We start from the raw sequence: 20,814 nt of genomic DNA, 5'->3' as shown, positions 1-20,814 counted from the left end.
TATTATATAAAATCACACAGTTGTTGCTATAGATGGACTAATCAGGGTCTAGGATTCAAGTTTGCTTGAAGATAATACTTAATATTACAATCAAAGTAACCTTTACTCATTCATCACTGTGCTTCTTGAACTTTAATGACTCTCACAGACTTGGCATTTTGTTCCTTTGAGATGAAATTCACCTGGACGTGAGTGCGCTGTACTGGGTGAAGGCCTGGTTACTGTTAGTGGTTAGCACACTTCCGAGTCCAAATATTCTGATTAGACAGTTTCTTTGGAATCAGAAGGTAGAATTTTGTTTTTCCTGGCTTTGTACTTTATACATAAAAATCTAGATTAATTTCAGTAACTTAAGAAACAGAATAGTAAGTTGTGTTGGTGTATTTCTTATGTAAAGTCTATAAATTGACTCATTTGTAACCTACCAACTGTACAAAAATAGTCATAAAGTTGTAAATTTTGAAGACCCCAACTGATTTTTAGTAGATTCTGATAGAGGAAGACATGCTCTAGCAAGTTTTTTTTATTTCGTTGATTTTCGGAATGATACATTATTACAAAAATTGGGTCAAAGGTCACAATAGCATATTAAAGGTCACGTGACCTACTTTTCACAAAATTTAATTTTGACAAAAGAAGTGATTTGAGCATGCAATCCTCATTATTTTAATACCAAATTCACATATATTCAATGAAAATTGCAATAGTTTTGACATATTTATACCAAAAGGGTGGTATTTTACTCTAAAAATGCCATTTTTTTGTGGCTTCTGCCCTGACCACATGGTAGGTCGGATCGGGCTAAAAATTGGTGTGCATTCATTGCTCATTAGGACCTACAAGCACAGCAATTTTTATTAAAATCGGAAGACATGAGGTAAAAAAGTGCGTTGGTCTGACATGGAATGACCCACATGTAGGTATGGGTCAGTGAGTTAAAAGGAACTCACTGCCTTGAGGAAAATGTTCCGTCAAAATTTGTCTGATATGTGACACTTACAACTTCATTGATGAGATTGGTTCCTCCAAGAGTGAAATTAGGATGTCAAAGGTATTGTCGTTCTCAGATAAGTGGGAGACGGGTTGGTATAGCCGCCGGGGTTGGGAACAAAGTTGGGTCTTTTACTTCAAGCTTCTCGGTAGGGGAGAGCCTAGCTTGAGAGGTTGGTTATGAATTGTTCATTTGGTGATGGGCTAATTCTTTCCATTGGTTAGCAATTAGTGAATCTATTGAAATTGTTTTTTTTAAGCCAAAAAAATAGATGAGAATTTTTTTTTTTTTTTACATGTAACGGCTGGGGCGAAGTGGGGATGGGGCGAAGTGGGGATGGGGCGAAGTGGGAATGGGGCGAAGTGGGAATGGGGCGAAGTGGGGATGGGGCGATGTGGGAATGGGGCGATGTGGGGATGGGGCGAAGTGGTTAGGGGCGAAGTGACATGGGGCGACGTGGAAATGGGGCGAAGTGTCCGACAATTCGTTTGAAACAATTTGAGGGGTCATATGGAATGTCATGAATGTGTGGATCTATCCAGGGTTACTGTCTTCCTCATTTGAATTTTCTTTATCAGTTTTTTTGGGCCTTGTCCTCGCGAGGGCATGCACAAAATGCATACCGTCATGACGACCGTGTATGGTGCTACCAAAGTATGGCAAATCGGTGGAGCGTTTGTATGGAGGGGTACCCGTAATTCAACGCTCCACTCAGTAGAGCTAATTAAGATGTATTTAAGGGTCATGGTGTCCGTGTTTGGCATTAATACTAGTGACAGTACAAGACTGTGTCGTAATAAAGATGACACTATTATTTAGTTCCTGTCTTGTCAACATGTTTATTAAAAATGCACATGACCAATTTTTCACGATTTCGATGCAATGTGAATATTGATTAAATGACAACCCGACTTTTCGCTAGGGCCTAGGCCGACGCAAATTAGCGCCAAAATGTGATACAAATTTACTTTTAAGTGAATTTATACAACTTTATTAAATTGCCTTCATTTTGTTAACGTTAGCTAGTATAATTGAGAATTTATTCTGGAAATAAAATATAAATCTTACCTTTAAAAACAAAACAAACTACCTTCCCGAGTTACGATCTCCAAGGAAACTTGCCTGTTTACATCGTTGGTAACCACTACATTATACGTACCCAAAACGTGCCATTTGCAGTGAACCAACGAATTACGTTTCCTTCGCCAAAAAGGCGAAGGGCGCCCTCTGCATCTATTTATCTCTATTTGGCTATAGGGGGCGCTGTTGAGTGAGTCAGTGCAGAGCCTATCACCATATGGAGCTATAAAACACTCGGTTTAAATCATCTACAGCTCACCGTAGCTGTAACCCTGAACCCCTATCCATTGAAAGAAATGTTTTGACCGCAAAATGTCGGAGTTATTTAGCAAAACGGATTTTCCCATCCTACAGAGGAGGGAGAATTATACGTTTGTGAATGAAAATGGGGGTGGGGGGGGGTGGGTTGTGTTACTTTTTAGGGCAAGAAATGTACCCAAAAGCTGAAGTCACATTGGTAATGCCCAGAGCTGGGCATGGACATCATATAACCACAAATTGAGAAGAGTACCCCCCCCCCCCCGGCCAGCCCCGGAAGACGTTGCATGGACAGTTTTACGGGGGGAATTATATTTGAAATACCTGTTTTCAGCCAAAGAATAATCTTTTATTGCTAAATCATATCCTTTTAAACCATGGTATACATGTACACACAATGGAAAACATTTACAAGTTGCATGGAAGCAGAGAAAAAATTGTAAACTGTTCATCGATAATAATTAATAGTTTATAAACAATAACAACACAACATACATACAGCGTAAGGGAACCCGTGGGGTGGGGGGGGGGTGGGTGGGGGGCAAGTCTTATCGTGATCATCCATTGCTAAAAATAGGGAGGGTATAATTATTCTCCGTTTTCAGGAATGAAGCCCGTTTGTTTCATAAATTAAAGTTACATTCCTCGATCTATTTCGAGTTTAACCCCGAAAACAGATTTATGTTTTTCATATAGCAATTTAAAAGTAAGGCACCTTTTAAATGAGACATCAAACCAAAATGTTCCGCGACGTTTAGTCATTGAATAGTTCCTTTACAAAATTAGACTTGTTTTCGGCACGACAATATTATTATGCCTCTCGCACAAAATAGTGCACAAAATGAAAGTCCTTTTCAGAGGGTTGCCGACGCCCAAAATTGGAATAAAATAATATTTCCTTAGAACAAAATAATATAAACTGAAAATTCGGTCTTTTTGCAAACTTCGAATGATTTACAGTCCGCCAATAGGCTCGTTTTTTGTTGTACGTGTTAGGGGCATAAAAGCAATCCCAACAATCATTATGTTTAATTTTTTTCATCCGAGTGTTCCAGAAGCTCCAAAATAGGAAAACAATTTTTTTGTTAAATCAAAACATATAACTGAATTCTCGTCAGGAGAGAGCCGGATAATTAATGCATTAATGAGCACAAGGAGGGAGAATTTTTAGCCAAATCGCGAAATCGTCTTGCGTTTCATGGATACTTAATTAACCAAAATAATTTCTCATGTTTCCATTATGTACATTATAGTTCAACAGTGCAAGATAGATTACAATGCGGTAGTTATTTAAATTAAACCAATTAAAGCAAAACAACACTTCAGAATGAGAATACTAGATTAAACAAAAAATTAACTCTTAGACCAAAAAAAAATAAGTCTCCGGTTTCTGGTATGCGCGCGCGTCGCCGTAGCCATATGCGCGTCGGCAAAATGAAAAAGTTTTTTTTTTCAATAAAAGATGATTTCTCAAAACTGCCAAACTCACTGGTTTGACTGGAATCCTGCTGCTGCACAATTTTAACGTGTTTTTAGATGGGGATATGATCGAGAATAAGCTTTATGTGGCCTCTCTGGACTCCCATATATTTTCACTAAGTTTAGTCCGGCACCAATTGCAGTCCTCAGCCGACATTTGAAGCAAAAAAAAAACAGGTAAAAAAAAAAAAGCCGCGTCGCCGCACCACTTTTTGGGCAAGCTCCATACCAGAAACCGGGGACTTTTGTTTTTGGCCTTAATAAAAATAGACAAAATAGTCCGGAGCTTTTAAACAATAACTCAAACGTGATCCCGGGAAACATTTTAACTGCATAAAAACATGGAGGAAGGAATTATGACATAGTCCTCAAACCATCTGCGATACAAGCTCATATTGACACAAATAACTGCCCTGCCCGTTAAAAATATAGTATTTCAAAAATAACAATAATTAAATAAACATGATTTACTGTGGAGGAGTATACCTCGCAAGCCGAAAATTAATCCATAATAAAACTAAAGGCAGCATTGCTTTAGGCCGTTAATACATTTCCGGCTTTTGGTATATTTTTCAGTATTTAACAGTATTAAGAAGTGCAGAGCTAAGTTGATAAGCAGAGAATAACATTATCATATTTGATATCTTGAATCTTCAGCCTTGTTCCATTTTTTTTTTGGGGGGGGACATGTGAAGTGATCTCTGTACTAGTCTTTTTCTTCTTAGTAAGTGTGCAGAGGACGACTTCTGTAAAACACAAAAGGATATGAAAACAATTACTCATCAGTAAATACAAAGACCACCAACAAAAATTTAAAAAGGACAAAATATAACAATAAAAACAATAAGATAATGAACAGTAGCAAAACTATATTTTGTTTAATTAATTTGATACAAAATTCTTCATGGGATTTTTTTCCGGACACCAAAAAATATTATTATTATTATTACATTATAGTAACACTTTGACTTAGAAAAAAATGTGATCCGTTGAATATTATCTTTACCAATTATCAATAATTACACTGCAAACAGTACAGTGTTAAATCTACACCATATATGCCAAAGTGTTACTATACTGTAATAATAATAATATTTGTTCTTGTCCGGATAAAAATAGGACAAAACCTAATATTGATATGCATCACTCCGACGAAGATTCATCTTACGAATAGCTACACCATATAGGCCCTAATGTCATCTTCACAGGACTATTGGTTCCGATTAAAACCACAGAATTTCTAACTTGATATCATACGGCAATTTTTGACAGCGTCGTTTGGGAAGATCGTGACAATTATAACTACCTATATGGAGGTGGATCGGATAGCTTTCGCTCCCGTCCATTGTTGTTAAGATTCGAGCCATTTACAGACGTCTCTGGATTTTCGCTCACTGTTCGGTGTCTGATGACCGTCTCTCGCCTCAGGAAATACCCCTACAAGTAAATAAAATAAAAAGCAAACAAAACCAAAATTACTTGAACATTTTACAACATCTGGGATTTCCAAGTTGACATGTTCGTGTGCCTAAGCACTCCCCTATGTTTCTTGTCTCCGTATTTATTTTATACAGGCTTTTAAAATTTACTCAACAAGAGTTTTGTGCATACAATTTCCTGAAATCAAAAGATCCTTCTGGGGCATTTTCTCTTTCACGAAAAGACAAAAATCTAACATTTGAACAGTGACTTGAACACCGTTCTCCAGAACTATTACCCTGAACAAGTGATATCTAAGATGCCATTCCGACTATCGACCGATTTAGTTTGGCAGGACCTCTAAACAAAGGTCGTTAGCTGCAGGTAGAGGACATGATGAGGGTGTGAGTTATATCAGGGCCAACTTCTCTGGTGTAAGTCCTAAAAGTTCGGTTTCTGACGTACCATGCGTAGTGAAGCTAGTTCCTCGGCCGCAGTTTTGTCGTTTTTCTCGGTGCGTTGTTTCAATTCTCGCAGTTTCTCTGTGGCTTCCGCAGTCCTCAGAGTGATGCCAAAGATGTCCTCGTGGTATCGATTCTCATCCTATTATCGAACACACAGGAAAACGATAATATTTTGGAGTCGATTATTACTCGGTCACGTTTGAAGGTACGGTTTACCAATGCAATGTGTCGATACAGTTTATGTATTTGTTACCTCTAAAAGTTGTTGTTCTCCATGGTAAAAGATTTTATAAAACGGATATTCATACCTTGAGGCGTTCGATCAGTTTCTTAGCTTTTTCTTCCGACATCTCTCCGTGCTTAGCGATGATGGTTTCTATGGTAACGCGTACACCAGCAGCCATAGTTACATCCCCGCATACGTAGACGTGACCCTTGCCTCCACAAACCGTCTCGTATACTTTCTGTGAGTTCTTGCGAAGGAGGTCTTGAACATAAGTCTGAAATCAAATGAGAAATTTCTGAATCCAAAGCTCAGGCATGGAAGCGTCCAATTAATGGCGAACAAATGCGTCAATGAAAAATATTGTAAACTACAAAAGGTTAATTGATTTTTATATCAATTTCGAATTGATGTTAATGATGTGCCATATAGATAAAACAAAAAGTTACAAGACTTACTTTAGGTAGATGGACTTCCCGCGAATACGCTGTCCAGACGTCAGTGAGGACGCCTTCTTCCTTAGCCGTCATCTTCTCCTCCTTGTAGATGTTGTCTAGCTTGGAATGTCTACATCCGAACACCAGCGTGACGTCACCGAATCGGCCGTCCTTGTCGGCGTCCGATTGGTCGATAGCTTCCTGGTACCTGTCGTACTGCCGCTGTTGCCAGAAGCTGCGAAACGGCGCGATGCCCGTCCCGGGACCAACGAGAACCATGGGCGCTGATTGGTCCTTTGGCATGTGGAATGAGGGCGCTCTGATACAAAAAGGTAAAAAAAAATTAAAACACAACGCTTTATCAATGAGTGTCCCAACAGAAATTCTTACATTTAAGTACAAAATGTGTGGTTTACGGCATTCAGGCTATAGTATCATGCATTCATCCCCAAACCACCTACCAAATCTTATCAAAAATGCTACTTGGCTGAAAGATCGTTCAGATGCTAAACACCCGGTGAAATTATATTGTCTGGCTTGCTGCCATTGCGATGAGATCAAGAAATGGTGACTTCCAACCATCAGCTAATTGACTGATTTTTATTTTGAAGAAATTGTGGCGTGATCAAAAAGTGGGCATGAGTTTGCTTGAAAAGTGTAATATCCACTGAACTGAAATTTCAACAGGTTAGGTTTTGTCATTCTCCTTTGGATTTTGAGTGGTGTTACCATTGGAAACGAACAAAAAGCATGAAAAGCAACTTTTGGATATACGCATGTCCACATAAAAAAATCATTGTTACCCGGTTTAAAAAGACGCTTACATCAACGTAGTATTCCATTCTACAAAACTTTTAAGTGTGAATTTCCAGAATTGTCGAGCGCGGACTTGTGTGAGTGACTTACTTCCTTATGAAGGCAGGTACGATGTCGTCAGCAGACAGGGCATCCAGCCAAGTTGAGCAAACTCCTCGATGTATGGCGCCGCTAGCTGCAATGCAATCAGATTCAATCTTTTACAACAAATGTCGTTATTATTTCTTACATTTCAACTTTTAATTCTTTAATTGACTGCACTTAAATTGAACATTTTATGCGACTTTTTTTTGTAATCATTATTTTAACAAAAACATTACAACGTACAACTTAAAGTTACAGCACTTTAAATCTGAGTTAATTAAGAAGGCTAAAATGACGGGGAAAAAAACAATACATTTTCATTTGCAAAATAATTATGCCAAATAAAAAAAAAAGCCAAACCAAAGCCAAAACTAGCCAACCAAATGGTTACTGCGGCCAATGTTTGGTTTGCATAGGTTAAAAGTTCAAAAACAACAGAGAAAGTAATAAGGCTCGAATTTATTATAATCGTGCCACGGTGCCACTTGTAAACTTTGCACCAATCAGAGAGAGATTAAACTTTAATAACCGACCAATCAGATTGTTAATGTCAATATCCTAAACTATAACAGGCTTGCCTTTTGACTTGTACTGAACCACTGCCACTGTGATGTGAACGTCCCCAGGGTGCATCTGTGGACTGGAACTGATGGAGTAATAGCGAGGCCTGAGTAGTGGGAGCAAGGTTAGAAGCAGCGAAGCTGGTACCCTCAGCGTTGGGAATGCTTCCAAGATCTCGGCCAGGTTTGGGAACGAAGAATACAGCCACTCATCGTAAACGGCTGAACCCTTTGTTTAACGAACGAAAATACTTATTTTTTTTTATGGGACCGTTTCTGAAACTTGGGCTTTGTTGTCGGAATCGGCTTCGTCAGTGGCCCCGGAACATTAATACAAACATTTAGTGTTCAAAACAAACGGTAGACTCCTCCTTTTTGCTATTTTATGGGATATATTTTCTGCACAAAATGAAACTTGACAGATATACCACCGACAATTAAAAGAGCAAAAACCTAAAATCACGAGCTTTAATGTGAAGCTATATAGCTGGAGAGGAGCCGACGATTGTGAAAATGCCTGAGCCGGTGTGGTGTGAAAGTTGGTCCAAGATTCAAATCGGCGATTATTTTGCCAGTGTCTCATGAAATTTGGACTCTTAGAAATCTGGTCTCCTTTACCTTAACGGACTCTATAATGATTGACTGGTCGCAGTTCTAATTATCTTCACTTAGGCATGCGCAGTACAACCAAGGAGTCCGTATTTCATAAGGTCCTTATTTCTAAGGTCCCGATTTCTAAGAGTCCAAATTTCATGAGACACTGGCAAAATAATCGCCGATTTGAATCTAAATCTCAAAAGTGTTCTAACCACCCACCAATCAAATCAGGGAATAGACATTCGCAGTTAATAAGGTCACAAGCAGTGACGTCAGAAGCTCTGACGTCACCCAGCTCGTCCCACGTCCCAAGGTTCTTCTCAGAACGTCACAAAGAACCTCAAATCTCACGAGAGTTCATTTCACGCGACGGTATGGCAAACACTCCTTGCACGCAAAACCTCAAATCTTAACAAAAGTTAGTTCTGTCAAGAAAAAGGATCAACCTAATCTAAGTGAATATCAAACATATGGCCTTTGCCACAACCGGAAAAAAAGGAAACTTATTTTGAATTTCGTGACCATAATTCCTGCTCCCACTTAACCCACCCACTCTCACCAGCCTAACCTGAGGCTATCCAATCTTCCTCCAACTTTGTTCTAAATTCCGGGAAAAGGATTTTTATCGAATTTCACGAGTTTTGGATTAAGAAAATAAAACAAGACATGTGCAAATAACCTTGTCAGTTGTGCGCTGTTCCGAGTGCTCTTCGAGTAGCTTTTGTGGTGGGAATTAGTAACATCGAGGCAATCAAATCACAGCAGACAGTGAAAGAAACAGAAAACAAACTGTGAGTAATAAAAGTTCACTGCAGTAATTGTTAAAGTATTTTTCACAATTATGGTTGTACAAAAAGTGCAGATACAGATACTCACCCAACAAGGCCCATAAGATTGAAGTTATTATTTTGCAGTCGTGATCTAAAATGGCCTAGCAATGAAAGCGTCGGCTTGGGTACTGAATTAATAAAAGTCATGTTTTGGGGATGTTATGACAGTGACACTTATTATATTTTGGTGATGTGACCACATTTATCGGGGGAAAACCAATCTCTTTTCCACTGAACACGTCTTGAAATATGGGTGCAAATGATGGTATGAGTGCAATGTATTTAAAAATGCTCACGTCAATGTTAAATATGGGGAATGTAAGTGAGTAACCGTGACGTCATAGGTCACATGATAAGCATGACGTAACAAGTCACATGTTTAGTATTGACATCACAGGTCACATGATGTATAAGTGTGTTGATCACAGCAACGGTTGCTAACCTCTCCCAGGGTCGACAGTTGTTTCTGCTCCAGTGGGCTCCTGGCGTGCATGGACAGCGTCTTCAAGAACATCGGCGAGGGCGTGGATGTGATGTCCAGTAAATGAAGCAAGGCGTAGCGGATAGAGCAATGAGGCAGGCGGTCGTGAGGGACCCAAGTACGAACGGTGCCTAGGTAGAGATAATTGGGTTTTTATAGGATTCGCTCTGGTAATGAAAAGGAGGTTTCCCAAACAGTGCACGAGAAGAAGCCTGTAGATACTTAGGGAGAAGAAGATGGGGTCTGTGAAATGTCCAGTTTTAGGGGTGATTGGACCATATAAGGAAAGTAAAACCCAGACTGATTAGAGGAAAACCTATGATATCAGGTATGGACTGATACAAAAAATACATGCACGTCAGCCTGGCTGGATTCGAACCCGGGTAGCTGAGGTGAAAAGCAAGGAGAGTATATACTGCGCCAATCTGACTGCCTAGAGTAGATCTATAAAAACATCACAGTTTTTTTTTTGAGAATTATATATTTGAATAGAATATTTCACAAACCCTCTAGTTCTTTTGGTATTTTCTTTATTCAATTCAATTTGCACATTTCGTTCACCTAATTCTGTGATTTTGGCCTCATGCCGATCCACTTTCACTACCACATCCGGGGATTTCTCATGAGCGATTCTGCGCAGAATCCGATCCACCAAGTCTTTGTCATTGGCTGGATAGATAGCCACGTGATCTCCTGGCTCGTACGCAAACTCTTCTTGGTCCTGGGTGTCCAGTTTGACGAGGATTGTGGACCGACTAGCAGAGGCGAAACAGACAAAAAGTTAGAACCTGGTACAAGGTACACTTTCTTTGAAAATTTTGTTTGCTAACCCAGGAGAAAACTTGCACGCAATTTTAAGCTTGCACATGTACGATGAAGGAAAATAACGAAAACAATATAAAAGTTTGTTTTGTTTCAACATTTCGTATCACGGAAAGTCGGACAAAGATTTCAATTCAGAAAAAACACTAAAATTACAAAGGTAATGTGCAATACTATTTGTTATTTTTCAAACTTCGAAGAATTTCAGAAATCGGAAATCTCTTCAGGTCACGATGATCAACAATAATATTATGGTCATTCCAAATTTGGAAGAAACGAACTATACACGATCTAGCGCTCTAATACGGACGAATAGTCACGTGCAAATTTGTTTGAAGTAAAAAGCAACACACAAACAATGAAAGATTTTTCACAATCTCACCGTGATAACGAATTCAGAAGATCGGTTCTGGATTTGAAGCGGCACGGCAGAACCGCCTTGCCGTGTAAACGGCTAAGTGTACGGCAGAGGTCTGGCGGGTTGGCCTGGTAATCTGCTGCAATGACTCGGTACTTCTCGGCTGACCACGCAGCATCGGGCATGGAGATTGATGCCGTTACGTTATCGATGTTCACGTCACTGCCAATGCAGAAGTTCTCACAAGCAACCTAAATTTAAAGAAGAAAATGAGGGGAAATCGGATTTTTTTTTATAACATTCAACAGCCGTCGGAAAGGCAAATAATGTAAAACATCACAGACACCTGTTAATTCTTCAATCAAGTATTAAAACGTCGACATTTCACGGATCAACTTTCGGTTGAACAAAGAAAAATCACCGTAGCGGGAATAATAATAATAACAATACCGGGGTCTTATATAGCGCACGTATCTACCAATAATTAGGTACTCAAGGCGCTGGTAATTATGTCTATTTTTAAAGACAGGTAAATGATGTTTATGAAAAATATGAGACCCATTAAGTAGCACCTTTATAAGGGTTTACAAGTTGTTGTGGCGCATATTGCAGCCACTGCCAGAAACACCGGGGCGAACCCCTTCTCTTAGCGATAAGTGTTACTGGGTTCTTTAACGTGCATTACACAACACATGGGCCCTACGGCTTTACGTCCCATCCGAAGACGAAGCAATAATGGTAAAGTGCCTTGCTCAAGAGCACAAGCACCATGTTTCCCTGTCAGGATTCGAAGCCATGTACCACGGCACACGAGTCGAACACTGTAACAACTGGACCACATTACCCCATTACTCGAACTTTCGACCTCAGAAATAATGTATTGGCTTGCTAACAGTCCTTGAATGAAGACTTAATTAGAATAATTTTATTTTCATATTTCTTGTTGGTTCCCAATATAAATAACACCACTCAAAATCCAAAGATGAACGTTCAAAACCTAACCTGTTGAAGTTTCAGCTAAGTAGATATTACACTTTTTCGAGAAAACAGTGAAAAATCATGCACAACTTTCTGATAACAAAACACGATTTCGTCAATAGCACTCTTATTTCCAAGAATCAGTCAATTGACTGATCGTTGGAAACCATCACTATTTCTTGATTTCTTGTAAATGACAGCAAGCCAGATGGAATAATGTCACGGGGTGTTTAGTACCAGTACAATCTTTAATCCAAGTGAGCTTTTTGATAAGAATTCAGTGGGTTACTTTTGGGAAAATGCAAATGGTCATATGCCTTCAAGTCGCTTGGTAGAGCGCCGATACGGTATTTTGAGGTTCGCAGGTTCGAATCCTCCTTTAGTCGATGTCCGTTTTCATAAAAAAAAAGTCAAAATGAGAGATAGTGCAGGTCTATAGGTGACTACGCTCATATGCCACTATCAGTGTAAAGATATTCTTCACATTCGTTGTATGGAATCTGTTCGCATCTTGATCTGAACCTTGAATGTTTCTTGGGCCCATTTTTTGAAGGCAATCTCCTGTCCTCCAAGTTCATCTCCTTCCCCGATCTCCAGGAGGCGCTCTGCACCCAGCGTCTCCAGTAACTCATCCACGGCATGGCCGAAGGCGCAGAAGTTAGGATAGGCGGAGGAGCCGAGCCCGAACACGGCGTATCTGAAATGGGCGAAGATGATGGAAATCATAATAGCTGTAATCACCAAGATAGCTTCTAAATTGCAAGCTAATTTTGTGAAATTATAGCACATAAGCAATGCCATTTCCACAATTCCACTGATTGTCAAAGCATCTGCATTAAGTACTGAAACAAATTTTGTTGGTGTACAAATATTTCAGTACCTGTAAATAACCGTTTCCAGCCTGCCTTGGTACGGCAGCAAAATGGGGTTTGCAGTATGGTTTTGAGTTAGCTGTACTCGATTACACGGTACTCATAGTCATCTCGTATCATACTCATACAAAGTACTTGTACTCGTACTCACAACAAAGTATTCGCATACTCATAACACAGTACTCGTTATTATTATTATTATTTATTCGGCCAAATTACAAGATACAACAAGCAATCCACAAAACTAAACAAAACTAAACAAAACAATCCAATTCAAGCTGGCCAGGATTGACAAAAGTATGACAAAACACTGTGACTCGAAAGCCTGTCAATCCTAACTTGAATGGTACATGTAACATACAAACATATATTAAAAATAGATACAAAGTTCAATGAAAAGACCACCTTAAAAATAAAACTTAAAAAGATAATTAGATTCAAAGGATTAACAGTTAAAACCCTGACAAAAGTTTTCAAAGGCAAGAATAGCTGGCGTAAAAACATAACAACATGCAGATTATACAAGACTGGGGAAAAACAGACAAACAAACCAAAACAAAACCAACAAACAAAAATAAAAACAAAACAACAAAAACAAAACAAAACAAAGCAAAACAAGACAGGATAAGACTAAACAAAATAACAAAGTGCTTCTTCTCATGGCAAAGTATTCGCACTCATGATGAGTTATTATATTGTATCTGTACTCGAACTCATGGTAAAGTAGGCCTACTCGTACTCAAACTCGTGCAAATGTACTTTATTACACTGGTACAGTTATCTATGGCTGCTGGGGTGCGAATAAAGTATCAGAGGCCAGCTCAAGTTCACAATTTTAAACATTCTAATTCATATTATTTTTAGATTCCGTTTTGATACACCTTGTCCTTTATTTGACATTTTCTTTGTTTTACCTGACATTGCTTAGCATGTACGTAGGTTCGTCCATTGACGTCACGGAGTTCATTCGGAGAATTTTCCTGGGCGCGATTCGAACGGGCTGGTCACAGAACTTCTCACAGGACAGATGCTCACTGGTCGACTCGCAATCGATCTCGCTGTTACGTCTAAGATTAAAAGGTATTTATTAGGGTGGAATGATTACTGACATTTTAGGAGAGTTAGTTGTTTTATCTTGGCTTTATGAAACACACCCATTTAGAGATGATCTTGTTCATTCTGTCTGATGTTTTGACGAACAGCGACCGAAAACGGTATCTCCGCCACAGACCGCTAACTTCAAAGGCAACATTCGGTGATGTACTCAATAATAATGAAATCACCTTGTCGGCACGCTCAGAAACCTTAGCACGTTTTTTACAATAAAATAAATCCGACTTTGTAAGAGTTGTTCTGCCATTGTGAGCACAGTGTTGTTTTGATAACTAGCTGGTAAACTATTGTCCGTAAGAACCAATATATACCATGATGATGATTTTCATCTTACCTGACAATACTGTCCATCTTACGTTGTTCCTCCTTCGCCTTTTCCATGATATATCGAGCAAATGACTGAGGGTGAAAAATGTCGGGGGGAAAATAGATTCATCCTCTTTTTTTCATCAGTTTAAATGTTACAGTATTACATCAGGACAGTTGCTATATACAATCTCAAAAGGCCCTTTATTAACTTGTTGAACAAAATAATCTTTGTTCAGAAAGTAGGATTTGATGTGTTATTCAGATCATAACACTATGAAAACAAGGTGTTTAACCAACGGCGTCGGTCTTAGACCACACGTCCTAATAAACAATATGCGTGGTGTTTATTCAACACCATAGTTTTTTTTAAATTATCTATTACAAAATTTCAATAGGCCATAATTTTGTTGTTTGAAAAACGGCGCTATAGGGCCTAATGTTGCAATTTTCGCAGTACAAAGTACAAATATTCCATTAGTTGAAGCAACTTTAGTTAGGTCTAATTCTAAAGAAAAATATAGAAATGTAAAAGTGTAATTTTTAGTTGTAGCAATACATTTACGTCTATTTATACCCCCAAATGGCGGCATCAAATAGCAGCCTCTTTTGTTCAAGAATGATTATAGACTTTATACGTAGCAGCATTTTAGAGGGCATACCTTAGTTTGCTAGGATATGAATGAGTGAACCTTTAAGTGTTACTGAATTGCTTAACACAAGATGCCCTTTAAGATGGCTGCTACGCACTATAGGGTCTCAAATATACCAGTCCGTTGTCAGGTGGGTCTCCATTGCCGAACGTACTAGCCACTACGAGGAGTAAAGCCTCATGCTCAAGATTGGCAACATCGTACTCATCCATGCATAGCAACTAAGGAACAGACGAATACAAGGAGAAAGATTGATACTGATAGTAATCCATTTCCAAATCGCTGGGTTTTTTTAATTGTCAAATAAATGGATGAATAACCGATTATTTAGCTGACCACCTGAACAAACAAAATGTTTTATTTATTGAAATGATTATATTATTGATTGACTGGACAATATTATGGTTCGATTTTCCATATACTGTTTATGATCCGTTGATTTTATATCAATAGTCAAGAATACATGCATACTTCCTCCAAAATCAGGCTTTTTCATGGATTTTTTTATGCTAACAGTTCCATAGCTTTATTTCTGCAGTTTTGAAAGCATTATACTTATAGTTCAAAGTTCCTATTTTGATAGAGTTAGGAAATAAATTTGAACATAAATTTTTCTTAAGTTACAAATACCTTAGCGTTGAAGGCAGTACTAAACATACGATGTATTCTCTCTGCGTAGTTCTTGGACCGTCCAGTCTCCGTAGCGTACAGTATAGTTGCCTTGAATCGTTTGGATAAAGCTCGGATCATCAGACGGGCAACGAACCGTACAGCTCTTTACGGAGGAAAAGAGTTAAGTAAAATGTGAAATATAAGAAGCCTATTTCACTGATAATATTGGATGGGATCTTTGCATAATGGGGTGAATAAAAATAATAGTTGTTGTTCTAGTCCGGGACTTCTGTCATAAAAAAATACCAAATACGGTCTTATACAACATCTGGAAAAACCCCTGTCATCTGATTGGTGGGTCGTTGATCACATGTCATTCAATTATTCGTCCCAACGAACGTCGCGACCGCACTGCAAAAACGGAACTTCAATCGCACGGTCAAACTTTTGGCGGCTCTGACCAATCAGATGACGAGGATTTATTCAGGCGTCGTATAAAACAAAAACTGAATGCTTCACATTCGTGCAATGACCAATCAGATGACGAGGATTTATTCAGGTGTCGTATAAAACAAAAACTGAATGCTTCACATTCATGCAATGACCAATCAGATGACGAGGATTTATTCAGGCGTCGTATCAAACAAAAAATAAATGTTTGACATTCGTGCAATGACCAATCAGATGACGAGGATTTATTCAGGTGTCGTATAAAACAAAAACTGAATGCTTCACATTCATGCAATGAAAATAATAATTTCATTCGGTAATAGATGAAATGTTCCATTCCACTTGGCTTCACCTCGTGGAATGGAACATTCCATACGTCACCTCATGATATTGTTCTTACCATTGCACTCAAAACTATTCAAATGTATACTATACCACGTGGACCAGGGGTATAAATAGATACCAAATGGCAGTATATATATAAATGTTTTCAAACTCTTGACAAAACATAAAGCTTGCATATGTGTGGTATCTTATTTTTATGAATCCTTGAACAGTGGAAGAGGTCGGTCAAAAATTGTGAAAGCATTTCGGGGAATTCAAGTGCAGTGTCATTGTTTCTTAAATTCAAAACCATATTCGTAGTGTAAAGATTAATCCAATGATAACATAAACGGTGTCAAATGTCTTACTCGGCAACTTCCTTGAAAGTCTTCTTAGATGTGACTTGGCCCGAATCTACCGGTCGATTTCTCCACAAATGCGTTTTCCAAGCTGGCTCCTTTGAGGAAAAGGGAACTTGTTTTCCAATTATCAACCACAATGTCATAATAATCAGTAAAAAATGTTGCAAAGTACCAAAATTACGTTGAAGAATTAAAATTGACGGTTGATAACACTGCAAAAAAAAAATCGTTGGTCGATTTTACACCGCTGGTATATACATAATACCATTGGTGTAAAACTTTTACATCTATGGTCCTATATAGATACTATATAAAAGTTACAACGCAGTTTTACAGTGTGTACAGGTGTTTTTTTTTTAAATGGGGAAAAAGTGTCATGATAGTGAACTCACATACCTGATATTCATAGGATGGTTTCAGTGAATAATACAACATTTCTTGGTGGAAGACGGGGCAGACGCTGCCAGACATAGGCGGGACGATCCACACCCAGTCGGCCGGGCAGCCCCCGCGAGTCGCCTGCTCGTTCCTCATGTGTGTGATGAAAGATTCCGAGGCTGAATGGTGATCCGTGATGGTCACTTGAGCTTTCTGAAGAGAAAAAAAACCACGAAAAATCCTAAGTGTGTAATCGATCTATCATCTCGACAACGAATGTCCTAAATTTTTCTACTTGCCTGATAACCATCTTTCAGGGTTATATCACAAGTCAGTCACAAGTCAGTCACAAGTCAGTCACAAGGCAGTCACAAGTCAATCACAAGGCAGTCACAAGTCAGTCACAAGTCAGTCACAAGGCAGTCACAAGGCAGTCACAAGGCAGTCACAAGTCAATCACAAGGCAGCCACAAGTCAATCACAAGTAAACCACAAATCCATTATGAAGCGAATCACAAGTCAATCACATTTCAAATTCCAACTCAGTCACGAGTCAAATTACAAGTAACTTCAAAGGTAACGAGGGATGAACAAGGACTAAGAAATGTCCCTGTCAAAGTTAATTTGAAAAGCTTGTGACTTGACTTAAGACTGGAGTGGCGATGTGACTTGTGATCATCACATGACTTGTGAAAACTTGATTTTCACTCCCTAACCATATCAAAAAACCTGTCCCGCCTTGGATCACTTCAAACAACTTGTTAAAACTCACCTGTTCACTTCACAAACGCATACAGACTGAATGTATTATGCGCTATATAAGAACTGTTGTTAATTGTTATTATTATTATTATTATTACCACATTCGATGATTGTTTTGTTATCAACTTCACGATTTCTCCATAAAGTTTACTTTGTTTACTCTCTTCTGTAATATTTTGCACTGTTTACCCGTTAGTGTCTATCTCTCGTTAAGTCTTAGGCCTACTTTGTTCGTGATAAATCACCTATCCCCTTTTTGGGAAGGGGGTGGGGGAGATGTCTGGATGTTTTGTTAGAAATTTCGTATAAGCTTCTTTTTCTTGAAGTTACGTGCATGCTTTTGTACTATTCCAATTTGTATCCTGTATAAGTTCTGGATTGTTTTCCCTGGTACCCTCGCATTCATGTACCTGAAAGCTGTGCAATACGGCCAAGTTGGTCTCCACCAGTGCCTTGTCCTTCCACAGAGTCATGTTAGAAGTCGTGTCCAGTCCCATCTTTGTCGCTGTCGTCTGAAAGATGAAATAAATTCGTAATAAATGGGTAGATTATGACAGTTGTTTTAATGTGTGAAATTAAAAGCAGCTTACTGACTGGATTGACCCATTGGCAAATCCAGGTGGGGGACAATGTGGGCATCACCCCCATCACCCCACCCCCCATTTTAAATGGTTTTTTAATTCAGAAAATAAATATAATTGTTAGCCATCAGCTACACACACCTTTTAGTTTAAATATCACAATGTGAAAATAGCGCATGATTCTATATACTTAATCCACCTCCCCATTTGGAAGAAAAAAAATACTCAAGCCCTCTTGCCCCCCCCCCCCAACATTTGGTTCTGGATCCGCCCTATCATTGACCAGAAATAAGCAACTTGTAAGACCAAGAGAGCCTGATATTTCGATAGCAGGATCTTTTCTAAAATGCGTAACGTAATTGTGAAATCAAGTTTCCCCTGCAAATTGGACCCAAATAAGTTACGCGACTGGCTCTAAATGACAGACTTTGACTTGTTTTGAGATGACCGATCAATCGACCGATCCATTAGGCCCCGCCCACTGCGCACATGGACAATGCCCTATGGCAATGCCCCATACCCAGTGCCTTTCCACGCATTTCCAACGCGCGCGTCCTTTGCGCGTTCACTCATGTCGGACATAAATCACGGCTATGATTGGTCAAAACAATCACACAGGGCGGAGTTTATCAACTAAACTTACCTCCATCAGATTGTATCTGTAAGTATCACACAGATTCCTTGCTCCTATCTCAGTACTCATGTACCATCCATTGAAGGGACACGCAGTGAACTCCAGACCACCAACATCTAGCATCATGTTCGAGACGGCTGGCACGGCATACCATCTCAGACCAAACTCGGCAAACCAGTCGAACCTGCCAACAAAAAAATACCACAAAATGTAGTCATGCAAAACAGAGGTATTAAGATAACGCCCTGCGATGCCCATATAATACAAGCTGAGTGTTTAGGCTCGTATAAGGTTGAGCATAGATATCGGCTCGAGTGGACATGAACCTGCAACATCCAGATGGTAGCAGGTTCTGGACCCGCTCCAGTAAAGTTCTCTTCTCAACCTAATATTATTTTATTTCTAAAACTTCTTAAGAACCAATTAACCGCAACATGATTTCCAAGGCATTTTAAAGACGTTTCCTGATGATGGGTTTAATTCACTGCTGACCACATGCACAAAGTATTTATCTTTTAAGCAACAAAACGTAATTTCATACACATAATTAGTATGTATCTTTCACTCAAGAATAAGTAAAGAATCAGATAAGACCAAAAGCCAAGAGTTCAGACTTTTTTAAAGACGTTTTAATATCGGTCTTGACTTACTCTGGATGACTAAGTTTGACTTCCATAGCGCACTCCTCAGGAATATCGAACCATTCCGGATCCTCGCCATTAGCTTGAAGTATGAGCGGTAAAATGTCAAACCTTCCTCCGGGGCCCCTCCAGCCTAGCTTCAGACAAATCTGAGAGATTCATGAGATATAGAGAGTAAATTGAGATTGGCATTGCTTAGACAAGCTGGGATAGTTCATGACACTAAAGGTGACTCAGTCAGTCAGAGACTCGGGGAGTCAGTCAGAGACTCGGGGAGTCAGTCAGTCTGTGACTCGGGGAGTCAGCCAGTCAGCCAGTCAGTCATAAACCATGCACCGTTTAGTAAAGAAAGGTCTATACGCAAAAACATATTCCTGTGTGTCGCAAAAGTCTGCGCTAAGCAGTTTCGTGAAACTTGCCAAAGGAAATGAAAAAGAGCACTTCAGATGGACCAACTAACTGCTCACTCACCTGACCAAAGTAATGTGCAATATAGGCAGCCCGACAAAAAAACGCACAACTAACAGACTGCCATGGAATATACAAACAAATTGACCAAACTTAAGTCCAATTTAAAAAAAAACCAAAGGAACACCAATGAGAAATGTTGGTTAATTGCTTACCTTTGTAAACTCAACGCTAGCCGGATCTCCAATGATGGTGCCATCTTCTTGCTCGTATCCGGCGTATTTGATCAGTGTGGTGTTCCACACGCGATAGTCATGTTGCCCGTCTGTACGCGGTGGAAAAACGGTAATTGCCGATCTGTCAAAAGACAAAGGAAAACATAGGTTGAGACAAAGTTCCCCTTAGTGGGATATCGACCTGCGACCTCTGAAACCCTGTTCCAAAGGTGTGCGATTCAACATGTTGATTTATAGTGAACTCAGTCAGTTTCCAATTGTGATTCATTGTGACGATTAAAAAATGTAATTAGATTAGACCTGCATGCCCCCAGGAAAACCCGGACAAAGTAGCGGAAGTGGTTTCGCACAAAAGGCATGTGAAGTCATTTCTGGGTGGAACTGGCCAATTTGAGGTTTTTGAGGTTTTCTGAATCAACCGTTCATAAATGTACAACCTGCCAAAATAGGAATATAATCCATTTAGCACAATCTGCCAAAATAGGAATATAATCTATCTAGCAGAAGTGCGTTCCTTTGATCGGTTTAGTGAAACAAAACTCCGTAGAAATGTACACAAAATGCATTTCCCATAACTTGTCAGGATTTTATCCTTCCTCCAGTGG

General features: G+C 39.2%; 2 protein-coding genes across 6 annotated transcripts in view; both read right to left on the bottom strand.

Annotated features, from left to right (window-relative positions):
- The window catches only part of LOC119730307 (cilia- and flagella-associated protein 251-like), a 31,968-nt gene extending 29,763 nt beyond the window's left edge, over positions 1-2,205 (bottom strand). Inside the window, exon 1 of one of the 2 annotated variants that reach the window (XM_038203133.1) lies at positions 2,060-2,205. The gene's annotated coding sequence lies outside the window, so the exon portion shown is untranslated. The remainder of the gene's footprint in view (positions 1-2,059) is intronic. The other variant, XM_038203134.1, reaches the window with a different exon arrangement.
- A 2,280-nt stretch (positions 2,206-4,485) lies between these two features.
- LOC119730355 (nitric oxide synthase, brain-like) overlaps positions 4,486-20,814 on the bottom strand; it is a 42,885-nt gene continuing 26,556 nt past the window's right edge. For 2 of the 4 annotated variants that reach the window (XM_038203206.1, XM_038203208.1), the window contains exons 5-26: positions 20,189-20,330; positions 19,575-19,714; positions 18,934-19,108; positions 18,120-18,221; positions 16,966-17,160; positions 16,576-16,664; positions 15,452-15,596; positions 14,938-15,042; positions 14,197-14,261; positions 13,664-13,816; positions 12,400-12,574; positions 10,924-11,150; positions 10,281-10,474; positions 9,681-9,850; positions 9,088-9,126; positions 7,830-8,040; positions 7,258-7,342; positions 6,373-6,670; positions 6,000-6,191; positions 5,693-5,830; positions 5,115-5,245; positions 4,486-4,554 (exon numbers count right to left, since the gene is read on the bottom strand). In XM_038203206.1, the coding sequence (XP_038059134.1) occupies positions 4,530-4,554; positions 5,115-5,245; positions 5,693-5,830; positions 6,000-6,191; positions 6,373-6,670; positions 7,258-7,342; positions 7,830-8,040; positions 9,088-9,126; positions 9,681-9,850; positions 10,281-10,474; positions 10,924-11,150; positions 12,400-12,574; positions 13,664-13,816; positions 14,197-14,261; positions 14,938-15,042; positions 15,452-15,596; positions 16,576-16,664; positions 16,966-17,160; positions 18,120-18,221; positions 18,934-19,108; positions 19,575-19,714; positions 20,189-20,330 (3,196 nt within the window). In that variant the 3' untranslated portion in view covers positions 4,486-4,529. Of the gene's footprint in view, positions 4,555-5,114; positions 5,246-5,692; positions 5,831-5,999; positions 6,192-6,372; positions 6,671-7,257; positions 7,343-7,829; positions 8,041-9,087; positions 9,127-9,680; positions 9,851-10,280; positions 10,475-10,923; positions 11,151-12,399; positions 12,575-13,663; positions 13,817-14,196; positions 14,262-14,937; positions 15,043-15,451; positions 15,597-16,575; positions 16,665-16,965; positions 17,161-18,119; positions 18,222-18,933; positions 19,109-19,574; positions 19,715-20,188; positions 20,331-20,764; positions 20,813-20,814 lie in introns of those variants that run through there. The other 2 variants (XM_038203209.1, XM_038203207.1) reach the window with 2 other exon arrangements.

Source organism: Patiria miniata, unplaced genomic scaffold (genome assembly GCF_015706575.1).
Source record: "Patiria miniata isolate m_02_andy unplaced genomic scaffold, ASM1570657v1 HiC_scaffold_22, whole genome shotgun sequence".
NCBI lineage: Eukaryota > Metazoa > Echinodermata > Asteroidea > Valvatida > Asterinidae > Patiria > Patiria miniata.
Note: the sequence above shows the minus strand (reverse complement) of the source record. Positions and strands in the feature narration are given on the sequence as shown.